General features: G+C 42.6%; 1 protein-coding gene across 2 annotated transcripts in view; it reads right to left on the bottom strand.

Moving 5' to 3' along the window:
- RBPMS2 (RNA binding protein, mRNA processing factor 2) overlaps positions 1-13,807 on the bottom strand; it is a 140,665-nt gene that overhangs the window by 46,182 nt on the left and 80,676 nt on the right. Inside the window, exons 4-6 of one of the 2 annotated variants that reach the window (XM_085644013.1) lie at positions 13,311-13,373; positions 12,824-12,974; positions 5,017-5,165 (exon numbers count right to left, since the gene is read on the bottom strand). In XM_085644013.1, coding sequence (XP_085500139.1) covers positions 5,017-5,165; positions 12,824-12,974; positions 13,311-13,373 — 363 coding nt within the window. The remainder of the gene's footprint in view (positions 1-5,016; positions 5,166-12,823; positions 12,975-13,310; positions 13,374-13,807) is intronic. The other variant, XM_085644014.1, reaches the window with a different exon arrangement.

Here is a 13,807-nt window from a genome sequence, read left to right as displayed (position 1 = left end):
CTTTCGCGGCCACACGGCCGCTTGGCATAGCCAATAGGTCTCACTTTTGGGACCTTATAAGTATTTAGTTATGCAACTGTTGCATTGCTAGTCACTTATAAGGTCCCAAAGGCGAGACCTATTGGCTATGCCAATGCTGGTTACTAAAAGCTGTATAATTTGTGAAAATGAGGTTATTTCAGGCGAAAGATGGAGGCGGAATAGGGAGTTATTCAGGGCGAGTGATTGTCTTGTGTACTCCTTATATAAAGGGATTTGCATGAAACTACATTCCAGTCCACTGGATACAAACTACAGTGCACCTGGATACACCTATCACTGCCCAAGCATGCAACTAAAAGCCATGAAGTTGAGGGACAACTTACATGACCTTTTTTAGAAAACAATTTTGGAATGCACAGGGCTGGACTTGGAGCTGGCATGCCCAACGGGTTACAAAGCTATACACCTTCCATGCTCAGTAGGCTGTGGTGTGATATTCACAATCTTTAGGGAGGTTCTGGGTCTAAGGAAGATTAACTTAAGCCTTTGCTGAAGCTGAAATGTTGTGCTTCTAATTACAATTTTCTGTATTCTACTCCCTAATGGGCCTACTTTGTTACAGGCCCTCGGGTCCTGCGGGACACTTTGTAGAATATCTTTGGGGAATTCTCAAACCTCTAAATTTCTCCTATGCCAAACTATTAGTCTTGGCCAACTACTTTATGGACAGAAAGCACAGGCGAGAGACTTTTCACTCACTACAGGCAAAAGTCTGATGCAACATTAACAATCCAACATGTTGCAGGCCACAATTTGGACTGGATATTTCAGCCACAAGTTCACCATGAAAGGAGATAATGTCTCAATCCTGATCCTCTTAAATAAGTGTGGGTACTCAACTGGACAGAATAGTGCAGAGATACAGCCTGACACTATGAAGCACCCAAGAAGAATATAAAGGTAGTTGGTAGCCAGTTAAAACCATCTTTCCCAGTGTACACTTCATGTCATTTGATAAGACGGTGAAATCATAATAACGGGACAACCAGGGTAATAGAAAAGACTACCAATGAAGCCTACTGGCGCTCAAAATCTGCCAACTGTATCTTGGTATAGTGAGGAGTTGAGGGAATGCAAGAAAGTGGAAAAATGTTGGCGATCTAACTGTGCATCTAAGGCCAAGTCTGAACTCAAAATTCAAGAGAATGAAACTCAAAGCAGCAATAGTCAGCAATTACTCAAAAGAATTCTCTGCTACTAACGCAAAGAAAGCATCACACACTAATAAATCAGACTATTGTCACTCCTTCAATAACTTACAAAAAAACTGATTTTGCAATATTTCTCTGAACAAAATTACAGATATTATGCAAATCTGGTCAACACTGGAAAATGGGGCAGTGGAGCAGCCTCACTTCAGCAGGTTATGACTGGAAAAAAGATCAGGGACCAGTTACTAGGGGTAAGGAAGAGGGCAATTGGGTGATTCTGGTACACAAATTACAACAGCTCTGGTATTCAATTTAAGGATAGTTTGTTCGGTCAAATCAGGTGCACCTTATTTGAACCCGCCTAAAGTTTGGCTCATTGAAAAGCAGAAGTCACACCCCATAGGTAATGCATCTGACTCCAGAAGTAGTCCCCCAGGGACTGGGAAGCATGTGTAAGACCCATTAAAAAAAAAAAACGATCCCAATGTTTAGACTCTACCAGCCAATCCCATTCCTTAAAATACCCATGAAAATATTAGAAAACCATGTAATTTCTATTCCAACTACCATTAGAGGAACAAGCTACTATGACTCAGCTCAGCCATTTTGCCACATGCATGGGACAGAAACCACAATGGTATCAGTCTTCGATCTAAGGTCGAGGTCAGCCTGGGACCAGGGTTCAATTCCCGGCTCGGCTGGTTCTTGAGTCCATAAATGTCCATGGACTTGATAATTCTCGCTCCAGTGCATACTCAATTCATGGGTTCACACTCTGCGACTCTGGGCAATAGCTTGCTTAATCTCCACATGGGCCCCTCGCGGCGGGATGCCTGGCTTTCACCTTGCGGATGCCCTGCCGGGTTATCTCACAGGGGAATACCAGGACGGGTTCCCTAAGCAAGCGCTTAGAGACCGCTTGGTGATTTGCGCTATATAAAATTCCTGCACATTTACATTTAAGGACGGCAGTCAACAAGGGCAACTCTTGCTCATAGAATACTAGTGGAGAGACAATTGGGAGTGGAGGACACTGCTCTAGAACGGCGTATTTGAAGGGTAGAACATAAGCCCTTTCTTCCACCATACCAATCAGATCCCAAAGTTGTAGCACACAATTACCCCAGGTGTCATCCTTTGGTCCAATCATACTTAATTTATATTAGAGGCCTTTGGGAAAGCTGTGCCATCACAGAGGGACCGTCTGAATTATGCAGATGATACTCCACTTATCAGTGGATCCCAAAGTCCCTTTTCCTTACAACATTTTCCACCAGTGTATGAGGGAGGTTAAAGATAAAACCAAGATACTGTTACTCAACAAATAAGATTCGACAACTATTGCCTGCTGATTTCTGGCCTCCACAAACCAATTTTACCCAGTCCGCATCCCCAGTTTCGAACCTCTCCTAAAATCTTAAAGGAAATGATCATTCTTCGTGCAGAACAGAAGGCTAATTTTTCATACTAGTATCCTTAGCGGACCAGACCATGGTAACACTTATTGGGTGCATATGACATGCTGATCAAGTGACTGGCACACATCCAAAATGCAGCAGCTCACCTGGCACTGGATCGCCCAATAATGTCCTCAATCTCTGGCACTTAAAAAGCTGCATTGGTTACCAGTCAGAGAAGAGGATTCTTTTTAAACCACTTTGTATTTATAAGGCTGCACATCTGATGTCCTGTCTACTAAGAAAAAAAAAGATCAGAAATTACCATGAGGTCGCCAATTAAGACCAGCTGAAGCTGATCTAGTTCCGGAAAGTCAATCTTTTCTGTACAGAGGCAGAGAGTTCAGGGAACACTAGCGGCATAACTTACCAGGTGCACTGGGAAAATCTGATCTTGGTCAGTTTAGAAAGTCCCTAAAAACGTACTAGATAGTAGTGGGGTAATGAACTAAGGCCCGCATTAGAATGTTTAGCTCCAGGACGCCTTTTAGGCAATTCTGTGCTTGAGAACTATAAGTTCTATGCTCTCCATACCACTGGAGTCAAGCTATCCTGGCTGTTGAGGGGGTAAACCCTGAAACCTGTCCTAGGATGCTGGTTTCTAGTCAAGGGCAGGCCTAGCCTGGCAGTTCGGGCATTGGGCGCAGGGTCACTGGTTTGCATATGGCTGGGTTCAAAGTGGCATGGCACTGGAGTCAAGCTATCCTGGTTGATGAGGGGTGGCACCCCGAAACCAGTCGTAGGATGCTTTTTTCCAGTCCAGGTAGGACTTGACCTGGCAGTTCGGGCTGGACTGTTCCCATTGGGCGCAGGGTCAAGACTGATTTGCATATGGCTGGGTTCAAACTGAAATAGCATGGGGAGCAAAAAAACGATGGATTTAAGCCTAGATCTCTGTACTGGGGTGAATGTATGACATTGTTCTGCATTCTGTCCATCAATTGTACTTTTAGCCTTTAGGCTAGGTCATGCTGATTGTTTTGTAACTTTTCGTAAAAATTGGCTGGGGAGCAGACAGGCTTTGCCAATATGAAAAAAACTTCATATTAAAACTAAAATATTTTGTCTCGAAAAGCATGCGCTGCTGCAGTAGTCCCAGAAACTGAAGGGAATTGTTGAGAGGATGTGCTCCTTGTGGAAGAGCAGAATGCCATTTCACTGAAGTTCTGATAAAGGGGCTGTCCTGCGGCTGTATGATAGTGGGTTGAAGAAAATAAACAACGGACCAATGGTTGGAGATGGCCGTCACAAAGCTACAATGAATGTATTGTATATTATTTTAGTAAAACCAAAAAAGGTCATGAGTAATGACAGGAATGGAAAACTGGTATAAAGAAAAGGTATCCACAGACTCTTGATCAAAACTAGAAACGCATTACAGCACTATCACACTATCATTGAGCGACTCTAATCTTTCCTATGAAAGAGCAGCTTGCTTGTAAGCAGACTTTGCAATAACCTTCGACATCACCTGTGGCCTACCAACCGCAACGTCATAACTACATTATGAGCAACACTATGGTTTCACCTTTGATGACAGCATCCAAGGATAGCAACCCTAGCAGATGGTTCAGGTGACTACCACCCCAATCACTGAACATCCTTGCTAGAATTTGTAAATTCCTTTTCCCTCGCGTGCAGCTCATCTCAGATCCTGTTCTCAAGAAGCCACTCCAATTCACTTTCTATTACACCCTTGTTCCTCAGCACCACCCTCTTTCTAACCTCTGCTTCAATTTGCCACTAATTGTAGATATTTCTCTTGGGTTTACAAACTAATCACTTAACCAGGCTAACTGGGTGCAAACTGTAAGGTTTGTTTAGCAGTACATTAGGAGCAGTTTACACTATAAACTAAATGAAAAGATGCCTATATATAAAATCGCTCTGAAAGAGAAATCCAGTAACAAATCTAAAGCTGGTCTACAAAAGAGCTGTAGATCATGTAAGTTGTATAAATAGCATTTTATGGTGTTTCTAGAGGTTAAGAGCCTCAAAAACAGACCGAAATAACCATGAGTTGAAACGTGAAAGTAACATTTTGGGCAAAGGACCTGAGCCACAATCACTGGGACCAACAGATTGGACAAAAGGTAATTCACACTTAAGTTTAAACAATTTCAGTCTATTCGATTGCAGTCATGCCTAGTGTGGTGAACTCCAAAGCTTCCACGATTTCTTCCTTCAGCTGTGATTGGATTTTTTAGCCCCAATGTAGGCCTATCAGCACAAGTGTAAATCAGAGCAAGTACACATCAATTCAGAAGACAAAAAGCGTAAGTGACTGCTAAATTTTTGTCAATCTGTCAGTCGATTCCTCCAGTGAGTAAGCATAGCAAAGTGGGGTGAAGCAGTGCAAAACTCACCTGAGCGTGAAGTGCAGCAGCAGCCGCAGCAGCCGCTGGGTAAGTGAACGCAGCATGGGGAATGGCTGGGGCCAGTTCCGTGGCATATAGTGGATAGGGAGCCCAGCCCTCTGGGGTTGCAGGGATCAGAGCTGCTCCCGTCAGGTCATCTAAACATTAAACGAAACAAAATTGCAATTTGACGGTGTCTAGAAATGAGTCTTTACTCAGCCAACCCAATCAAAATAATGCATGCAAAAGTGAGCATCAGATTAGTGACTTCTGGTCTGGGGCACTAGATCACTTGTGATTTACCACTGCCCTCCTATTACATGATCCAAAACGGACATCCAAGTGAGTGACTGTTATAAATGTGATTTGATAGACCTCTGATGTTGTGTTTGATGTGCATTTTCTAGGGGCTCAGAGTGAGACTAAAGAACTAGGAGACGGCAGTGTACAATATTAGAATAGTGATGCAGACATCTAGTGGACTCCATTGGACTGCACAAGACCAGTGAGGGTGATCATGTGGGACTTGGTTTCTTATAAGCCAGTGATGTGGACTGTGAGACTGCAAGCCATACACCTCATGTGGCTATAGAATGTCTGAAGCCAGTCAAGCTGCAACAAGGAATACAGTCTTCCACAGACATGAAAAGCTATATTCCAGGTGTATGGCTGGACAGGCTCCTATGCCTCTTCCATTAGGTTGTAGACCAAGATCAATTGTGCCTTGTCATAATTCGTTACCCAGACTTTAGGCTTATTTAAATAACTTCAGAAAATCTTTAGTTGGCCAAGAGGACTGAAGATCATTTGTGCTAAAGGGTCCTGTGCATGTGCAGCCCTAATTGAGACAATAGGAGAACAAAAAACTATTAGCCAGTGGTGCAGGAAATTCAAATGGCATAGGTATTTTGCATCCTACTGGAAGCAGAGCTATGAATTTAGCAATCAGAATGAAACCAAGTCTGGGCTCCAGTGTCATTACTACCCCCTTGCAAGAAACTGAAGCTACCACGAATCAGATTGAGTAGTACAAAATACACAAAGATGGCACCTTACAAAGTTCAGTTCGGTGCCATTGTGTTTTCAGTAGCATTTGGCAGGTTTAGGGCAGAATGCAAGAAGTTTGAAAAGTAGGCTCAGGTCAGGCAGTCAACAGTCATGTCCCTCAGACTACAGTATTAGTACCATGTATAACAGCAAAAGGATTGGTTTTCCATAAAGAGGATTTTCCCATGTCGACATTTCTGGGTGCTATTTTATTAGCATTTGCGCCTCGATAAAAGTTTCAACAAAGTTCAGTGTCGAATAGATCATACTGTGGTGCCCCAATGCTAATAAAACACTTCTCTCCAGCTAAGCATCCTTCTGGTCTGGTCAGAGAAAGTCTCCAAACCCATACATTCACAGAACATGCTTTGAAATAGCCATACCGAGACTTACTGGCTGAATACAAAGACTAGTCAAAAATAGTCTTCAAAGCCTTCTTTGCCTGGTAAAGGGCTTTGGCTCATCCAGAGAGGGCCTTGCATTTGCAGCAGTCAAAAGCAGAATACTGGCAGTTCTCTGTAGGGTAATTGACCAGAAATAGCTTTCCTTCTACTTTGGCATCTGGCCAAAAACTGAGACAGACGCCAAACTATTTGCAAGGACAGATTAGCTCAAGATCTGAATGGTTGTCTATGTAGAAATGCTTGGCTACACCTCCAAAATTCACTATGACTTAAAGTAGTACGAGTATACAGTTCAATGGGAGAACATGTTCACATTTCTGCTGAAGAAATATTAAAGAAATGACAGGGGGTGAAGATCTCCATGCCATTCTCCTCTCAACCCTTCAACACAGCATTCGAGTCATTAATCCATAAGAATCTATCTATAATTGAAACCAATCTTTGAATAAGATAGATTGACCAAATGAGCTTGCTGCAGCAATTACATTTGCTCCAGGTTCTGCTAAGTAGTCCCAGGGGTCACGTCAGGGACTGCAGTCCTCAACTTCAGCATCACAGAGGATACCCAAAGTAGCATCATCTTCCTAAACCTCAACGGCCTGATTGAGGGTAAATGACACCTAATCAAAGATGACATGCCCTTCTGCTTCCCCCAGAATTTCCTAAACCAGAAGAGCCCCTGTGGAAGACTGAACTATATCTATAGAAATGCTTTAAAAGAAGCAGTGCTGGTTCTTTACGTAAACCCCTCAACAGTACCCACAAGCAATTCAAAGGTAAACTCAATGCCGCTTGCATGAAATATTGCACAGTTAAGGATTTGTAATCAATGTAAAGTGCAAAACAAAAAGAAATCATAGATCTAATTGTCGATGGTAGAATGTTCATTACTACCAGAAACCAGGCAAGAGGGTCCTAATAATCCACTTAAAAGACCAAGTGTCCTCTGGGTGTGTTGATCATTTACCCTGGTTTCATCTTAACTGATCAATGGCAAGAGGAGGATTTTTACATTACCTGGCTTTTCACTGGGAATCAAAATCAGTCTTGGTTAAAAGTCAAGGAGTCAAAAAAAGTTCTAAACTCTTGGGGTTCAAGAGGACAAACTGCAAGAGTTACCTCTTCGAGCATCTACCATTCATAGTCCAGTCATGGATTCAAACACAGACGTCTGGGCTGCAGGATCTGGAGATCCTTAGAAAATCGGCAGAAACTCAATTGTATTTTCCAAGTTTCATCTGGGAAATGGATGTCTGAATTCAGACAAAGCGGCTAGACTACTTTAACTAGAGAATCCCAATCACATTACTTTATTAGGTCTCGCTGAGCCAGCGCGCATGCGCTGCTCGGAGAGCATTTAGTATACGGGTTTTCAAAGTGCTACCCACATGATTTGCAGGCCTGAAGCTTGAATGCACGATGGCGTGCACAGCTGCTGCTCGCACTCCCTTCTCCCCTCCCTTTGTCAGCTTTGATCAGGCTCCTCTGCTGCCGGCATTACCCCTCCCTTCGCTTTGATCAGGCTCCTCTGCTGCTGCCGCCATTCCCCCTCCCTTCTCGCCCAGCCCATCTGGTCACCTCGGCTTGCACTCACCCCTCCTTTCTGCCCTTTCGGCCGCTTTGATGTTCTCTGTGAGCTGCGCGACCAATGCTTGTTAAGTGCTAGGAGCTGTAGGGCTCAAGACATAGCAGCGTGACAAGCTGGAAAGAGAATCTTTATGTTTACATATTTCGTGCCTGTAATTTATGGCATGCTAACTTTCCTGTTGAGTGTAAGGCCTCACAACACGTACTCACGAAAAAGGCTGGTGACTAGTTGCTTGTCTGACGTGCTTCCTCAGTGCTAAATGGCAAGAGATCCCTTGCTGTTCATGGAAATCCATGCAAAATGCTGCCTCCTCGCATGCGGTCTACGTGAACAGTCGCATCTGTGGCGCATTCTGAGTTCAGCAGTTGTGGAAGGCCTCTTACACTGCGCACCCCAGGTTGCTTGGCCTTGCGCTGCATGATGCAAGTCTCCAGATATAAGCTGGGCTTCTGCCACCACCCACATGTGCGGCCAGGGACGTGTGGGAGTCAGCTGCAGAGCCCATCGCACAAAAGCAGACAAATGTAGAAACTGCAGTGCCAGCAACTGTCTGGAATCTATAAACACAAGGATAAGGTTTTCAAGTAGAAGTTCATCCAGAACTAGGGTCAAGAATAGCAATTGTGCCTGGCACTAGTAGCGCAAACTTGTGCTCAGCGGAACTACTGCGTTGTGACTCCTTGAAGCTGCTTTTATAGTGGTGCAATCTAAACCATCTCTTTGGAGGGCAGAGTTGGACCTAGATTAGTTTCTGCTCTTCCGTCTCGCCTGTCTTGCATTGTGAAAAAGTACTGTAACTGACCACTCCAGTGACATCACATCTTAAAAACCTATTCTTTCATACACAATCTCATTTGTGAGGCTCCTCAGAAGAGATTTGTTTCGTTATTACGCCATAGATAGCCTAGTATACATAGGTATTTTGTATTTCTTGGACACATGCTTTTTTTATGCATCTCTCGACCCCAGTTACATGACAGATTTAAATCATAACGTTCAAACAAACATTTTGAAAAAGTTGGGAGTACTAGATCCTGCCATTGATAAGATTCAAACTAGTATGTTGCAGATCAGAGCTTTTAATAGTGGCCAGTCTTTTCCGTACTATTACTTAATTTAGCAAGCATTCAAAAGGTCTCGCTTTTGGGACCTTATAAGTATTTAGTTATGCAGCACAATCCTTGGTGCAACAACATTAACTGTTGCATGGCTAATCACTTATAAGGTTCCAAAGGCGAGACCTATTGGCTATGCCAATGCTGGTTTATCTTGCATTTCTGCTGAAACATCCAGGAAGTCACTTTTCTGGAAGAAACCCCTAGCTCATACACATGCAGACAACTATGAGCGGCATAACAGCATGTGAACCAGAAAATTCTGTACCAATTAAAAATTGGGCTTCCCACAAGTCAACATTAGTCTGTAGACTGAGTGCCCTTCTAGAGTGGAAATGACATTAATATCAAGTAATCTGGCAGAATTTCGAAAGAGACTTTGACTCAGGTTCTTTCCTATCTCCCTTTCTGGTTGCTTTATAGCTAGTACAGAAATCTGCATAGATTTTCGAAAACTGTCTTAGTAAACTAGTTTCTCAGGCTCTGCTGACCAAAAACCACAATCCTGAGCAGTCCCCATGCGCACATATGGGGAAAGGTTTAGTATTGTGCTTTTGAAGATGGGGCTCTGTAAAGACACAATGAGTTTAAAGCCTGACAATTGAACCGGCTACTCACTAGGATTGAATTTGGTCCTTGCGTGGTCAATACATAACCCCTTAAGTGTATGTCTATGATGAAAGTCCCCAAAAGATTTAGATGCATCTAGGCACTTTCAGAAAACTCACTAATAATGGAGAAAACATCGCAATAAAATTGCCTGGCAGATAGTCTGATCACCAAATGTTGGATTTTAAACCAAAGGCATTTTTTGGGCTTGAATGTACACCATTGAAACATTACAGCATTTCCAGCCCTGCCCTGCCCAGAATGCAGGCAAGTGAATAGATGTGAAGTAGGGAGAGCCAGGCCTATGCATTGAAATCACCACCAAAAGTAGTTAGTTTCTCACATTACCTTTCCTCCCCAACTTAGATAAATGCATTAAAAGGTAAAGGCCCTAAAGTGTCAGATTCTGCACAGGCCATAAATGAAGGAGAATGTAGTCTAATCAACAAGTTGGCAACTTTGGAACCTGGGTTTCAGTCCTGGCTCTTGCACTAAACAGAAAATTGTAAAAGCCTTGACAAGTCCTTTAAGATCCATGTGCCTAAAATAAAGAAGTTCAGCTATTTTAACTGTGAAATGTAATGTCATTATGAAAGATTGAAATCCCAAGTTGTGCAGTGCTGTTTCCACCTAGCTTTGCACTAGAGCTATACATAAAGCTACAATTTCCTCCCTTCATACTTTAGGAACCCTACCGAGCCTCAATTCAACTGCTGCCCCTTTTAATATCCTATCCAGTGGGTAACTGCTTAGGAGCTCTTTGGAAAAAACGGTAGCCATTTAAAGTACTTCCATGAAAGGATTAAAAACTCATTAGCAAAGATTGCCTTTCAGGAGGATTGGCCAAAACTGGAGGGTACCCATTTAGGCCTGTGTATAAGCAGAACTGCCTTTCCTGTAAGGTAGCCTACATCAATTTTGTAGCTGAACGATAGATTTTAAATTTTTCTCCTAGAATTTTACCTGTTTAAGCTGACTCCCATTAAAATAAGTTTCACGATTCCAAGTAGCTCTTCAGTGACTTGAGGTTTTAAAAATCAGGTTTGCAACTTCAAACAAATTAAAAGTAAGTAGCCAGGAATTCTCCAGAGTTCATTCTGAGCATAGGCATAAAACCTTAACGTATACCCATGGCAGAATGGAATTTGCATCAGATTCTTCACTCACTAGTCTTGCTACAAGAAAGTTTGGACATCCCGGAGAACCCTTTGAAGGTATGCAATTGAGGCATAATCCACTACTAGTTGAAACCGAAATTGTGGGAGGGGTGTAATATACAAGGGAAGAGCGAGAAGTGCACAGAATGGCTGCATGTGCATAGGCACCTTACGTTTCAAAAGAGATGCACAATGTCTAGTCCTCTTGCAACGAAATTCTCCAAAGTTTGACAAGTGATAATGAGCAAAATACAAAATAATCACCGAGTGTGGCAGCTAAAAATCATTCTAGAGAGGCATAGTTCCAAACCATAGGTAATGAAGTAGTGGGGTGTTGCATTCTTCCATAGCACTGTCTGCAAACCCTCCACTGCAGTACAGGCAGTGGCAGAGGAGCCTCAACTAGTTAGTGGCACAAACATTCTCCTAGGTACTAACCACTGTGCAATCACATTGGACAGACCCAACGGGAAAATTCTGCAAAATTACACAAAAATGATCAACATTAAAGTTGCATTAACCAGCTTGTTTACATGTACAGTAATTCATTTGAGGAAACAGATTGTGCTTTAGAGGTTTACCGGTACTGTTCTTATAGAAGTGACTGAACTCAGACCATCCTGACCTGTGTTTGAAGACCGCTATTGAAACGTACACCGACAGTATGAATGTGCTTACAGCCCCTCAACTTTAGACGTTAAACACATGGGCACTTCAATAACGACTTGAGGCACACTATGGTAGCTCCAACATTCAAATCAATCCCATTTCCTGCTATGCCCCACATCTCTAAATCATTCATGCAGACCTTTAAACTACAAAAAGGTTGAAGGTATCAAAAGACTAGATTTAGAATTGCAGAAGCCCCCCAGGAAAACCCTTCATTGTATTTACCTAGGTGGTATGGTATTCAAGCCAACATGTCACACTCCAACACTTAGCCAGCATCGCAGATCTTACTCCCAACGTACAAATTTGCTTCCATTTAAAAAATGTAAAGCTCAAGTATTGGAAATGGGAACAGGTCATTGGTTGGTCACAGGCACACGCATATTGATCAGTAAGGACTTTGTGTCCGGGCAGGAGTGTTTAATGCTCCAGTTATGATGGTCTAATTCACAAAGATACCAGACCACAAAAAGTTGGATTGAGGATCATGTCAGAAGCCATATTCAAATCATAATGCCCTTTCATGAGCAAGAAAAAAAACCTGCTATACTGTTAAATTGTCAGTTCACATACCTATATCTTAATGAAACTAAACGAAATTGCATACTTCATGTGGCCTGTGGATCCATTGGTCACTGGATCTTTTGTGAGTTTGAAGGCAATTACATGATCTAAAGGAATGCACACCACTCATACTCAAAACATTCCACTAAACAAAGATTTGGTATCCAATGCTTTGATAGAATGCCCTGGCAAAGTCAGACTTACAGGGTAATCATTGGTTGGAAAAAAAAAATAGTGAATAACCTTCACCATTACTTTCTCAGAACCTGCTTACTTTGTGCTAAAGCTGCGACAAGTGTGCCTACTAGGTATAAAAGCTTTACACAATTTAATGGGTCTAGACATAGGAAAGTTCTAGTACACCTTAAAAGGTGATCTGGTAATTCTTTTCACCAACTTAACTATACAAATGAAAGCCTACAGAAAGAAGCCACAGTTAAAATTCAATAAAAGATACTCATTTAAATAGGAGGCCCTTAGTTTGTACATTCCATGCTGCCTGAAACTGTTGGAGACTTCCATGTTACCGTCAATAATAAGATGAATGCTGTACAATCGCAAGATACAGCACTTCGCATTCTTGCTTTAGGCTCTCAATTTCTCATTTATTGATTAATGCCATCAACCTGTGCGTGCAGATGAACATGCGCAAACTAGACTTACATGGGTCCCGTGCAATAAAGTGCGCGCCAAGGGCAGGGTGCATATTGGTGGGATTTGGAGTAGCCATTAGCTTGTTCTTGGCCATCTTGGTGTTAGCTTTTGCAAATTCTAACCGCAGGGTTTGTGGGTTCTCTGGATCAAAGCGGATGCCCTAAAAAGAACATGCAAGAGTTAATTTTAAAGACCACTTCATAGCCCTTTTTGCGTCACCTGTTAAGTGCGATACAACATCCTCACTTGTATTGGACTTGTACGAATGAGGTGCTTTTTGTACTCTAGAAAAGTTATATCTTAACTAGTCGCATTGGTACATGAGAGCAAGCACAGCTTCCGGATGTTTTAAAGCTAGCAGGTAAATTTAGGATATGGATCCAAATCCATGCCCCTCGTTTCCTTTATGAAGGGTGTGGGGACATCTTCCATACGACAACTATCCCCACATGGCTCTTAACTTGCATTTTTTGTAAATGCCCCTAGAAGTACTTACATTTAAGGAATTCTTGGCCGCTTCCGCACCAGCACGGTTGTCAAAGGTAACAAATCCAACAGGCTACAAAACAAAAACGTTAAACTCACTTGGTCTGCAATACCACTGGAAGATTTCAGAATATTAAGCATCTACCGAGGCACATTTTTTATAAAAAGCTTGACATTGCATACAGTCACACCTGGTATTTGTAAAGTGTGAACTAATCACCTGTAAGGGGAGATTAAGTGAGCTATTGCCCAGAGTCGCATGATGCTGAGCTGATCTGCCGTCGGTGCTGGGGGAATCGAACTGTGAGCCCTATGCTAGAGTCAGCCGCCCTGACCGCTGCGCCACACCTCTCCAGGTGGCCACAAAATAGCTGGTCACAAGAACTTCATGCCTGTTCACTTAATTTGCATGGATCAGCAAAAGCCACATTTCTTAGTTGTAGATGGATTAGACTTGCTACTAACATGTTCATTAAGACTCCCACCATGAGGCTTATCACTACAGTG

The sequence above is a fragment of the Triturus cristatus genome, chromosome 3_1, assembly GCF_964204655.1.
Source record: "Triturus cristatus chromosome 3_1, aTriCri1.1, whole genome shotgun sequence".
In the NCBI taxonomy this organism is placed as follows: domain Eukaryota; kingdom Metazoa; phylum Chordata; class Amphibia; order Caudata; family Salamandridae; genus Triturus; species Triturus cristatus.
The sequence above is the reverse complement of the archived record's forward strand: the minus strand, read 5'-3'. Positions and strand labels throughout refer to the sequence as shown.